The 13,247-nt window shown below is 45.2% G+C and overlaps 1 protein-coding gene across 2 annotated transcripts in view; it reads left to right on the top strand.

Annotated features, from left to right (window-relative positions):
- The window catches only part of LOC147571484 (leucine-rich repeat-containing protein 37A2-like), a 33,206-nt gene extending 23,476 nt beyond the window's left edge, over positions 1-9,730 (top strand). The window contains exons 1-6 of one of the 2 annotated variants that reach the window (XM_086696346.1): positions 1,508-2,927; positions 3,309-3,413; positions 7,591-7,640; positions 9,169-9,223; positions 9,303-9,445; positions 9,547-9,730. In XM_086696346.1, the coding sequence (XP_086552472.1) occupies positions 2,565-2,927; positions 3,309-3,413; positions 7,591-7,640; positions 9,169-9,223; positions 9,303-9,419 (690 nt within the window). In that variant the 5' untranslated portion in view covers positions 1,508-2,564 and the 3' untranslated portion in view covers positions 9,420-9,445; positions 9,547-9,730. Of the gene's footprint in view, positions 1-1,507; positions 2,928-3,308; positions 3,414-7,590; positions 7,641-9,168; positions 9,224-9,302; positions 9,446-9,546 lie in introns of those variants that run through there. The other variant, XM_086696348.1, reaches the window with a different exon arrangement.
- Positions 9,731-13,247: the final 3,517 nt, after the last annotated feature.

A 13,247-nucleotide genomic window follows, 5' to 3' on the forward strand; every position in this document is an offset into this window, starting at 1 on the left:
ATGGCTACTCCAGCTTTCTTTTGGCTTCCAGTAGCATGATAAATAGTTCTCCATCCCCTCACTCTCAATCTAAAGGTGTCCTCAGGTCTAAAATGAGTCTCTTGTAGACAGCAAATAGATGGGTCTTGTTTTTTTATCCATTCTGATACCCTATGTCTTTTGGTTGGCGCATTTAATCCATTTACATTCAGTGTTATTATAGAAAGATACGGGTTTAGAGTCATTGTGATGTCTGTATGTTTTATGCTTGTAGCGATGTCTCTGGTACTTTGTCTCACAGGGTCCCCCTTAGGATCTCTTGTAGGGCTGGTTTAGTGGTGACAAATTCCTTCAGTTTTTGTTTGTTTGGGAAGACCTTTATCTCTCCTTCTATTCTAAATGACAGACTTGCTGGATAAAGGATTCTCGGCTGCATACTTTTTCTGTTTAGCACACTGAAGATCTCGTGCCAATTCTTTCTGGCCTGCCAAGTTTCAAAAGAGAGATCAGTCACGAGTCTTATAGGTCTCCCTTTATATGTGAGGGCACGTTTATCCCTTGCTGCTTTCAGAATTTTCTCTTTATCCTTGTATTTTGCCAGTTTCACTATGATATGTCGTGCAGAAGATCGATTCAAGTTACGTCTGAAGGGAGTTCTCTGTGCCTCTTGGATTTCAATGCCTTTTTCCTTCCCCAGTTCATGGAAGTTCTCAGTTATAATTTCTTCAAGTACCCCTTCAGCACCTTTCCCTCTCTCTTCCTCCTCTGGGATACCAATTATGCGTATATTATTTCTTTTTAGTGTATCGCTCAGTTCTCTAATTTTCCCCTCATACTCCTGGATTTTTTTATCTCTCTTTCTCTCAGCTTCCTCTTTTTCCATAACTTTATCCTCTAGTTCACCTATTCTCTCCTCTGCCTCTTCAATCCGAGCTGTCGTCGTTTCCATTTTGTTTTGCATTTCGTTTAAAGCGCTTTTCAGCTCCTCGTGACTGTTCCTTAGTCCCTTGATCTCTGTAGCAAGAGATTCTCTGCTGTCCTCCATACTGTTTGCAAGCCCAGCGATTAATTTTATGACTATTATTCTAAATTCACTTTCTGTTATATTATTTAAATCCTTTTTGATCAGTTCATTAGCTGTTGTTATTTCCTGGAGATGCTTCTGAGGGGAATTCTTCCGCTTGGTCATTTTGGGTAGTCCCTGGAGTGGTGAGGACCTGCAGGGCGCTTCCCCTGTGCTGTGGTGTATAACTGGAGTTGGTGGGCGGGGCCGCAGTCCGACCTGATGTCTGCCCCCAGCCCACCGCTGGGGCCACAGTCAGACTGGTGTGTGCCTTCTCTTCTCCTCTCCTAGGGGCGGGATTCACTGTAGGGTGGCGTGGCCCATCTGGGCTACTTGCACACTGCCAGGCTTGTGATGCTGGGGATCTGGCGTATTAGCTGGGGTGGGTAGGCGTATTAGCTGGGGTGGGCAGGAGGGGCAGGCTTAGCTCGCTTCTCCTTAGGTGATCCACTTCAGGAGGGGCCCCTCTTCTGTGGGCCTCTCATCTGCGCTTGGCTCCGGAGACTCCGTTCTGCTAATCCTCTGGCGGCTTTCTGGGTTATTTAGGCAGGTGTAGGTGGAATCTAAGTGATTAGGTCCCAAGTTTAAATGTCAAATCTTTCCAAAGAAATTGGAAACTGCCCAACCGCAGGAGAAGAGCCTAGACGAGGTTGAGAGTGTGGGGAAAAAGTTCCTGAGAGTGAACAAGGTCATCAAGGGCCCAAAGGGCATACGGAAAAGGCACTTAAAAGAACTGAGACGTCAGAACATCCAGAGGAAACAGAACGCCCAGCCGTCTGTGGAGAACATGGCCAAGGAAAGAAGGCTCAGGAGACCATCCCCAGGGGAGCTTCACGTGGCGCACAGGCCCAGCAAATTAATGGGAAGCTCCTTCAATACAGAGCCTTCGTTCGTAGAGGAGCACAAGGCAGCGGTCTCTTCTTTCCTGAAGCAATACTCTTTGGGCAGGCCTTCTGCCACCCCCGCTCCAAAATCCCCACCTGACGTGAAAAAAAAAATCAAAAGACTTCATGTACAGCGTTTTTGTTTTAGAAGATGCAAATGCTAGAGTTAGAAATATGAAGGCTTTCGGGCCAGCCTCACACCCCAGAAAAACACACCGCTTCCATAAAAGTCGCTCCCATGTGGTCCACAGAACACCCTAGGCCAAACTGAATCGAAAGTCCAGAAAGGAAAGTTCACTCAGTAATAGACAGCTGCTTGCAAAGAGGCCTCCATCCTCTGCAGTCAGGAGCCTCATAAATTCCCCTTCACGAGAGGATTTTTCATCTCCGGGAGAACTGAGTCCTCAGAAAAATCCTTTTCCAGAATTATTTGCTCCTTCAGGAACTTACAGAGAAAACACTACTGCAGAGAACGCTACTGCCCAAAATGTTTCTGACGAAAATATTTCTACAGGAAACACTACTGTGCCAGCACAAACCCTCCCTGAATTCACAAACCGTAAGAATCTTTCCACTGCTAATTCTACTGTTACTGCAGACAACTCTATGCCGACCGTTAAACAAACCAATGATACACAATGGGAATACCACAATGCGGGCACTGGCTTGCCCCCAAAAGCCACAGGCTTCACTGTGTCAAAGGTGATCTGTTTGAAATTCCGTTAAACCAGCAGCTACAGTCCCTCATCCCCAACAATGACGTGAGAAGCCTCATTTCTCATGTTATCCGGACTTTGAAAATGGACTGCTCTGAGACCCACATGCAGCTGGCCTGTGCCAAGCTCATCTCCAGAACAGGCCTCCTGATGAAGCTTCTCAGCGAGCAGCAAAAAGTAAAGGTGTCCAAGGCAGAGTGGGATACGGACCAATGGGAAAATGAGAACTATATCAGTGAGAGCACAGAAGTCCAGAGTGAACAGAGAGGGCAGGAGTCAAGGGAGGTGAGGATAAATCCCAAAATGTGGGGTCTCGACATTTAGGTGGTTTAGGACATGGACCCAAGCACAAGGACCAGGGGCTCCTAGTCCGGGTCTTGTCTTGGCCACATAATTTTGCCTAAGGCAGTGATCTGCCACTTTGCTCATTCAGGAAAGAGTGCCGCTGTTCCCAGAGTAGACAAAAAGAGGACCTAACATACAAGATACATAAATTCTTGAAGAAAATGCTAATGATTAAGATTACATATCACATTAGATTTGGTATATTCCTTAAGAACCTATAAGCGATTCATCGGAAAGAATGGGGTTTTAGAGTCGTTAAAGAATAGTTAACTTTCATCCTATCTCTGTTTTCTAAAAACATTGTTCTTTCCCTTTTTTTAGCTCACAAAAGAAGTTCCAGGCTATGGCTATAACAACAAACTCATCTTGGCAATATCTGTGACTGTAGTAGTGATGATTTTGATCATAGTTTTCTGTCTCATTGAGGTAAGGACAACAATTAATTCAGATTCCCAGACTATATTCCTTCTTTATAATAGATTCAGAACCCACAAACTGAAAATCAAAGCCACTTTCCCACCTATCACGACCTGATATCCCTCTTCAGTCTGGAGGAAGGAGATAGGCTTTGTCCTTTCATTGCAAAGTATATTCCAGGGATTTTAAAAGGAACCCCACTGCCGGGAGACATCTGTGGATTGTAACCAAGATAACAAGCCATTAGCTTGTTCTGAGACATTAGGTCTAAGAAGGCCACAGTTGACACGATAGTAAAATTTCTTCAACTCAAAAAAATTATGTCGATTCGATGCACTCACCAGTCATCCTCCTCCTACCACTGATTTCTTTCCTCGTTGGCTAAAATGGTGAGAGAGAAATAGTCTTCACCTTCATGGAGCTATCAGTCATCTCGGAAGAAAGGGCATGGCTTAGAGATAAAAGTGTCATCTTGTTGATTAATTAGATGTACCTACAGCTCTCTCCTCCACTTCGCAAGGCATTGTGTAGACAGGTTCAGTTAAAACCCTGCAGCTAAAATCCTGCATCAGGCTACTCAAAGCTTGTCATAATTACAGTTGCCTATTCCTGGAGCTTGCCTGTTTACCTTTTATTCAATTATGTATGAATTGAATATATATTCAATATATTTATTCAAATATACATATGCTTATTATATATATATGTATATGTATATATATATATATGTATATATATATATATATATATACATATATATATATTGCCATCTGTCATGGCAACCCTCCATTTCAGCCAAAGCAGCCCCCCACCATCCCCTAGTCAGACCATGCCCATTCCTACTTTTGTTGGTGACTTTGCCCACTTGAAATTCCTTTATTTCACTCTGCTGGTGGAAGTCCCATGAGCCTTCAAAAGCCAACTCGAGTTCATCTTTCTTCACAAAGCCTTCCCCGAATACTGTAATACTCCTGGACCTAGTCCTTCTGTGAGATTGTCACCATTTCTTAGGGTCTACAGTGACGCATTCCCCTCCCCTGATAACAAAAATATGCTAAACAGTTTGTTAAAAGGCAGCTCCTCAAGAGAGAAATATCAAGGTCATGGATCAGAGCAGAGATATGTAAGGCTTCCTGGTCTCTCAGACTCGAGTAAAGCCTGACTGGATGTATTAACTGCTAAGGAGAAACATGTCTGTCTTCTGGAGGGTTGGTCAGTAGTAAAGGCATAGAAATGGTGAGGAAGAGACCAACATGGGCAGTGCCCACCTAGCCTTGCCTAAGAGTAGAGATGGCACCTCAGGCAGCAGATGAGAGTCAGGCCCACCAGCCGGGCTGTGCCCGCGGGGCAGATGGATGGATCTAGCTACCTCAGTCCTTTCCATTAAACACTGGATTCAGCTAATTACTTTTCTTCCACTTCTCTTCTCACCAAATAGCCTTCTGATTATACTTCAGCGTGCCACAGAGGCCTGTCTCCACAGGAGGTAATGCCCAATCATGTAGACACAGATGCCCTATCTATGGAACGGATGTTTTCCTTATTGTCAAGTCTTGACCTGACATTCTGATTTTGATCAATCCTGTGACATTGGTGAGGTGATATTGCCTCCATGTAGAAAGAAGTGCGTTCTCTCTTGATGAGATCAGGGTCTGATTTCTCAGCCTAAGAGCCTAGGAACTAGCGTGGGGTCAGCTTACCATGACCTCTGGGAAGAGAAATCATTGGCCATTGTCCAGTCAGTACTCTGCATCTTGAGGTGGCCTGCAGCCTTTTGCTTTTGGGGAAGTTCTATAAACTCCTATTGCTGTTTTAAATTCCTATGTGGTTTAACCTTGTGTGTATATTTTTTTATGTGGTTTCATTATTTCCTCTCCCTACTTAGATGATACACTTTTTGAGGTCAGAGACCATGCAGTTTTTTTCCTGTAGTGGACAATAATGATGTTCAAAGGAAGAGATGAGGCATTGTGTCAATTTCACAAGGAGGAATAATGCAACCTAATATTTATGTGAAGTAGCCTACAGAGTCCAGCAATAGACAGATCCGTGGGTGACTAGGACTTTTGAAATGTTACCTTTTAGAGGCGCCTGGGTGGCTCAGTTGGTTAAGCGTCCTACTTTGGCTCAGGTCATAATTTCATGGTTCAGGAGTTCGAGCCCTGTGTTGGGCTCTGTGCTGACAGCTCAGAACCTGGAGCCTGCTCTGGATTCTGTGTGTGTCTCTCTCTCTCTTTGCCCCTCTCTCACTCTTACTCTCTCTCTCTGTCACTCTCAAAAATAAATAAACATTGAAATGTTACCTTTTAGTATTCAAATCAGTGGACGAAAATAAATAAGTGGTAGTAGAACAACTGCTTAATTATTTGGGAGGAAAATAACAACAGATCCCTATTTCTCACCTTAAAAAAACATATTTCAGTCAATGTAAAAAAAGAGAAACAAGAACCCGCCCAAGTATTAGAAGAAAATAGAATCAATACTTTTATGATCTTGTGGTGAGAAAAAGCTTTGTGACCTGATACCACATGCAGAAACATTTGATAGATTTGATCGTCTTGTCTGATTTATGCTTGGAATAAACCAGACATCTGATTTAATCCCCACAGTCCTGTGAGGATGATATCACCATCCTTCTTTCATACATAGAAGGGGATCAGCTTAAGGCCCCTGTGGCAAAACCCAAAGCAGAACCCAGCTGTGCCTGCAGTCAGCCTGTCTCCTATCCCACGGTTCCGTCTCCTTCACGATAAAAACACTGACAAATATTTGAAACATTGAAATTCAGTGAAAGCCCTTGAAAGGATGAATATATCTCATATGAAGAGAGTTTTATAAATCAACAGGAAGAGGACAAACAATCCAGGGGATCAAGGGGGCAAGGACTACGATGAACAGGAGGGTGTGGACAGTCCGTCACCATATCTGCCTCATGGCTTATGGGACATGGGTCTTGTTAACAAGGCCTTTTCGCCTCATGGTATAAAAACAGTCTCTGATATTTTCTTCTGTACTCTTATAATATTTGTTGTGATTTATTTATTTTTAATCTGTATGGAATCTGTGTGGTGTTTTGGTACGGTCGAGGTAGGGGATCTAACTTTTTTCCCTTACGTAAAGATCCAGTTACTTTAAAATCTTTTATTGAATGGTTCATTCTTTCTTCATGGATCTAAAATACTATTTTTATCTGGACTCTATTCTATCAATCTGGTTTTCTTTTCCTGTATCAGTATCACGCTACATACTTAACTGCAGTTGCTCCGTAAGAACGTATTTTAATGTCTGCTCTGTGATCTTCTTTTTCATACAGTTTGTAGCTATGCTTGCACATTTTCTCTACCAAATGTCAGCTGGCCAGTTTTTGTTTAAAAAACTGTCTTGGGATTTGAATGGGATTGCCTTGACTTTGTAGGTTAATTTGAAGGGAACTGACATCTTTACACTATTCTGGGAAAATAGTGTCTCACATCATGTATTCGTTTCTTCTTAATGTCCTTCAGAAGAGCTTTAGTGTTTTCATCTCATAGGTCTTACCCATTCTTTGCTAAGTTTATTCCTAGGTACTTTATGCCTTTTTATTGATCATTGTAAATGGGATAATTCTTCCGTTTTTTGATTAATTATTTATGGAACATAGGAAAGTCATTGAGGTTTACATGTTGATCTCTTGATTTTATATCTAGCCATCTTACTGAATTCTCATATTTCTTCCAATAAAATTTTAGTTGATTCTCTTGGGCCTTTTAGTTTGTCTGTAATTTCGTATGCAAATACGTCTTAGTTCTTCCTTTCCACCACTCCATTTTTTCCCAGTGCATCAGTTAGGACCTCCTCAACACCAATGAATAGAAGCAGTGATAACACACATCCTACTCTTGTCCTTGACTTTAAAACAGTGCTGCTGTTTAGGTTTCTGGTAGACACTTTTCTTTTCCTCCTCCCAAGAATTTTTATTAGGAATTATCTGTCGAATGTTATCTGAGACAGTCAGTAAAACGTATTACCAGCTGCACACAAGTTAGGTGTTATTGAAGAGTCAAAGGACTATTAAACAAATTCCTGTCCTAGGAAAAGTTATCCTCTCACTGGGTAGAGAAGACCTAAAATGCAAAGGAATGAATAAAGATTTGGAGGGAGTGGTTATTGTGATGGGTAACTGTGATCATGTTTTCTTCCAAAACAGATTTGTTATCATAGAGCAGCAGCCAAGGAAGGTAAAGAAGGAAGCTCAAGGTAAATATTAGTCTGGCAATCGTTAAAGTAGAATTTTAGAACTAGATTTTCAAACTCATCTATTTCAATCCCCTTGTTTTACAGCCAGGAAATCACCAAAGGCAGAAAGAATACATATTTGGCCTAATGCTTTACCTGGATCCAGCAAAGTTAGCTGCCCAGCCAAACCCGAGTTAGAATGGGACTGGCACAGAGCACCTGCTCACTAGAAAGATCGTGGGGGGACGGGGGTGGAAATGTTCAGACCCGTTGCTGCTGGCGGTGGGCATCGGGCCTGGCCACAGACCTTCTCAGAGGCTCTGGAGAAGGGATAGGGAGGGCCAAAAGTCGTGGGGTGAAGGGGCTAGTCTTCAAGCATGATGGAAGGTGGAATACATGAGTCCGTCCTATAGAGTGGGGGGGAGACTTCCTTCTTCCTCCTTCTGGTTTTCGAGGCCCCGCTCTCCATTCCCTTTATCCAGACCCAATAGAATTTGAACTGGGAGAGACCTTAGATAATCATTTATCTCTTCCTTTTATAATAATGAGATGGAGAAGGAGAAAAGGAAGATGTCTTGCCGGACGGTTGTATCACTAGTACCACTAGAACCAGAAAGAAGATGGTTCCTTTCCAGTTGGGCACGTCTCTGACTACACTGTTCTTGGGCTGTGAACTGCATTTTATGTCACAACTCAGTGCACACATACCGTATAGACATAAGTCCCTTCTAAAACAAACTTACCATACACTCTGATTCTTTCTGTTCTGTTTGAGTTTATTATTTATTTGGGGGGGGGGAGCAGAGAGAGGGAGAGAGAGAGAGAGAGAGAGGGAGAGAGAATCCCAAGCAGGTTCTACACTATCAGCACAGAGCCAGACACAGGGCTCAATGTCACAATCTGTGAGATCATCACTTGAGGCAAAATCAAGACTTGGGCTGCTCACCTGACTGAGCCACCCAGGTACCCCCTATTCCGTTTGTATGCAAAAAGAGTATTTTGTGTTTTAGCGCTAGCCGTGTGTTTTAAGGTGATTTCACGACCCACTCCCTCATCTGCCTGCAGTGTGACAGTCAGTGAGCTAGATAACTGCTGGTTGGACTCAGGCATTCACTCGGTGCGATTCATCTCGTAAGGTAAAGCAGCTAGGAAAATGGAAAACCTCCCCACCCGCCAGCAAATGATGCCTGGGAGGCTAAGCCTGGCGGGGACGGATGTAAAATGCTTCTGGAGAGAGTTAGGTGCTTCTGCCGTGTGGTCACCCAGTTTGTTGACTGCACAAGGGCACTTGGCCAAGGGCCAGAAGGGGAGCAGGGTGAAAATCCTGCCTATACTTCATGTCAAGTTACATACAAAGGTCTCCCAGGGACACTGTGGGGCCATTATGGACAGACACAGGACAATTCTGAAAGCCCAGCATGTATGGAATTATTTCTGAGATCCCAGGTCTGTGTTGATTTTGCTTGCTAATAAGACTGGAGAAATACATTGTGAGAGGCATGGAAAATGGTACGAATCACTAATTGTCTGTGTGTGTGTTTCCTTCAAGGGGCTTCTTTGGATCTCTGCTGCGTAAGAGATGCTCAAAGGAAAGTGACAGTCAGGTAAATCTGAGGAGGATAAAGTACCGTGGCTGGAGAAGGCAGGGGAAACGGACCTAACATTGTCCTTTCTGTTTTCTAGGAGGGCTTTTTCTGGAGAAGGCGGCCACTTTGGCTTAGGGACATGTACAGACCTCTCAATGCCACACGCAAGAAAAACATGGCACAGAAGCTACACGACAAGGATTCTTCTCATTAAGATGAGATTTTCCACATGGAACTAGGGTACGTGATTGGGGAAGATTTTCTCTAAAATGAGGCAATTATGAAGAGTTGAATTGTTCCTTTCGAGAGTCAAAGCCTTGGCATTCTTCTCCTTTTCCCAGGGAGCCTGGCAAAGCCACAGCAGAGAAGGCCACAGATTCCACTACTGAAGAGCTGGGTGACGAGAGTGAGACACTATGTGAGGTTGTCACAGAGTGAACGCCGTCCTGCCTCAGGCCACCTACAAAGTTTACTTTCCGATACTCGCTTCTCAGCATTGCTTATAAAATACTTTTTCTTCTCATATTGAAATGTATAAATCCATAACCAATTCTAGCCACGTGGTAAGGAAGTAAAACGTAAACAGTTCAGAATTTATCTACAGACAACAGGGGCCACGGGCGAGAGAAGCAGGACTGAAGCCAGAGTCCCTCGTGGTAGCCAGGATTTCCGCAAGACACAAATGGGCAAAGTAGGGTGAATGGGGCGTCTTTCCCTCATTTCCCTGATACAGTCAGTCTCTGGAAACCGGACAACGTATCTTCAAGGGGCTTAGACTATTAAGTTCATTCACAGCTTATTCTGGTGCTCTCTCCCCTGGCTCACCAAATACCAGTTACTCACAACGCGCTTGACCCCCTGCCCGTAGAGGATCATCTCTTTCTGGCCCCTCCGTGAGGTCTTTGGGGTTGCCAGAGTATTTGGATCGCTGAGCCTACCTCCACTGTCGGGCTGAGGCCTGTCTGTCTTCCCAAGAGCTCAAACTCAGACACAAAATGTGTAGCGGGAAGTAGGGTGTTCCTCAACCTTACAAGCTAGTAGACAATTCCCATTGGGTTTTTGTGTTTGTTTTCTTTAAAAAAAAAAAAAGTCCCCACCCTCAGAGAGCTAGCAGGGAGATGCTGGAGGGTTAGAGTAAAGAATGTGTGAGAGCAGTAATCACCCAGGACTGCCCTGCTCAGGCCTTTATTTCAGAAAACTTATTGGTGGGGGCACTTCCTGTTCACCTGTACCACACTAGCCTCTGCTGACCCCACTGAGGGTCGGATGCGTGCGGCTGGGCTCTCTCCAGTTCAGCCCAGCACCGCACCTACCACTGCTTTCCTACCCAGCTCGGATCAGGGCTGCACGATTCCAAGAGATAATGCAGCACAACGTGCAGAAGACGCAAACATCCCTCCACTTCTGCAGAGGAGGGCGTTAACCAGTCACATTTGGGATGTTGGGAGGAGTCGGGGTGCCTGGGTGGCTCCGTCCGTTGAGCATCCGACTTTGGCTCAGGTCATGACCTCATGGTGTGGGAGTTTGAGCCCTGCATTGGGCTCTCTGCTGTCAGCACAGAGCCCACTTCAGATCCTCCGTCTCCCTTTCTCTCTGTCCCTCCCCCCAGCTCACACACTGTCTCTCAAAAATAGATAAACATTAAAAATAATGAAGTCATCTATACTTTCTGAGTAAATGAATGACAGATTTTAGAAAAAGGACGTCAGAGTCAAAATACAGTAGTGAATAAAAGAAATCCTGAATGAACAAGGTTTGATCATCTCTTTTCTTAATGTCTGTTTATTTTGAAAGAGAGCAAGGGGGGAGGGGCAGAGAGAGAGGGAGAGAAAGAGCCCCAAGCGGGCTCCGTGCTCAGTGTGGAACCCGATGCGAGGGACTCGATCTTACGACCGTGAGATCACAGCCTGAGCTGAAATCAAGAGTCGGATGCTTAACCGACTGAGCCACCCAGGCGCCCCTGACAATCTCTTTACATGCCCCCAAATAAATGCTGGTGGCTTAGCGATAGGTGATGGAATATGGCACCAACCGCTGGCCACCAACAGAGTCCCCCGAGGGGACAGTAGGACTGGGGCACAGCCCAGCAGATTTGGCAGGGTTGGTAGGAACGGTTCCAAGCGGAGTGATTGGCCCATCAGTGCCTCTTCGGCTCTATTAGTTTGCTGCTGCTGGGCAAGGACACCTGTTCTCCGGGTGCCTGTTCCCGTTCCCCCAGCGTTTTAGTGAGAATGGCCCCCAAGTGTCTGTCTCGGTGTGGTGACTTCAGTGAGCCAACAAATAACTGTGTTGAAAGCACAAGACTAGAGAGTAACAGTAATCAGAAGCAGCGGCAGCAGCTAGTTCACTATTTGCTTACTTGGTGTCAAGGCCTGGGTTGGGCGTGTTGCAGTCTTAATTTCGCCCAACAGTCCGTGAAAACATACTTTATTATCCCCATCTGGCAGATAAGGGGACAGGGCTTAAAGGATGTAGGTAACCTGTTCAGGTGCCCAAAGCCGCAAATCCAAAACTGCCAGGTAGGGGTTTAATCCAGGCCGGTTAACTCCAAAGCCTGCTGACGGTTATACTGCCCTGCTGCAGGGTGCAGGGGTACAGAGACGTCTAAGCCATGGTTACCATCAAAGAATCAATAATTAGAACGATGAGGATGGTGGCAGCTACTGTTTGTTGAGCACCTGCTTTGAGCCAGGCGCAGTACCAGGCCCTGTAGTCACTCTTAGGTCACAAGGGCAGAAACTCCTCATGCCAGCCCAAACTCCTTAATGAGCTGGGTGGAGCGGGGGCTGGTGGTGACTTTTTGAATAAGAGAGGTGGACACAGAGACAGAGCTGACGAGAAACCAAGAAGACCCATCTGTGCATCGTTGGGCTTCCCAAAGTGTGGGCCGGGATTCCAGGCAACTCCATTCTCCTGTTTTGGAATATTTCCATTAGCGCAAATGTGGTTCATAGAGTGAAGCTTAGACAATGTTGTTTCTATAACACTACCTCAAATTTGCACAATACTTATTAGTCTCAAATGCTACCCTGCCATATTTCTTTTAATTTTTTTTTTTAATTTTTTTTTCAACGTTTATTTATTTTTGGGACAGAGAGAGACAGAGCATGAACGGGGGAGGGGCAGAGAGAGGGAGACACAGAATCGGAAACAGGCTCCAGGCTCTGAGCCATCAGCCCAGAGCCCGACGCGGGGCTCGAACTCACGGACCGCGAGATCGTGACCTGGCTGAAGTCGGACGCCCAACCGACTGCGCCACCCAGGCGCCCCTCTTTTAATTTTTTTAATGTTTATTTTTGAGAGAAAGAGAGAGAGAGCGTGCGGGCAGAGAGAGAGGGAGACACAGAATGTGAAGCAGGCTCCAGGCTCTGAGCTGTCAGCACAGAGCCCGATGCGGGGCTCGAACCCATGAACCACGAGATTATGACCCTCTCTGCCACTCCTCCACTCGCACTCTATGTCTCTGTCTCTTGCTCTCTCCAAAATAAACATTTAAAAAAATTTTTTTAAAACAACAATAAGCATTTATTCCTCAAAAAACATCTTTTTTAATGTTTATTTTGAAGAGAGAACAAGAGAGAGAGTACAAGCAGGGGAGGGGCAGAGAGGGAGACATAGGATCTGAAGCAGGCTCCAGGCTCTGAGCTGTCAGCACAGAGCCCAATGCGGGGCCCGAAGCCATGAATGGTGAGACCATGACCTGAGCCAAAGTCAGACGCTCAACCAACTGAGCCACCCAGGCTCCCCATTCCTCAAAAGTTTTGAGTCAAAATTTCGGGAATAGCTTGGGCACTTCTGCCCCTGGGTCTTTGGTGAGATTCTCAAGATACCACAGGGCTGCAGTCACCTGAAGGCTTGACTGAGTCGGAAGGGTCCACTTCCAAGGTGGTTCACTCACTTAACATGGCTGTCAAGGGGGTTGGAGGGAGGCCTCAGATCCTTGCCATATGAGCCTGCCCACATGCTGTTTGACTGAATGTCCTCACAGCATGATGGCTGGGTACCTCCAGAGTGAGTGAGCTGAGAAAGAGAGACAGAAATG

The sequence above is a fragment of the Puma concolor genome, unplaced genomic scaffold (assembly GCF_028749965.1).
Source record: "Puma concolor isolate L17-30 unplaced genomic scaffold, mPumCon1.1.hap2 unalloc_scaffold_26, whole genome shotgun sequence".
NCBI lineage: Eukaryota > Metazoa > Chordata > Mammalia > Carnivora > Felidae > Puma > Puma concolor.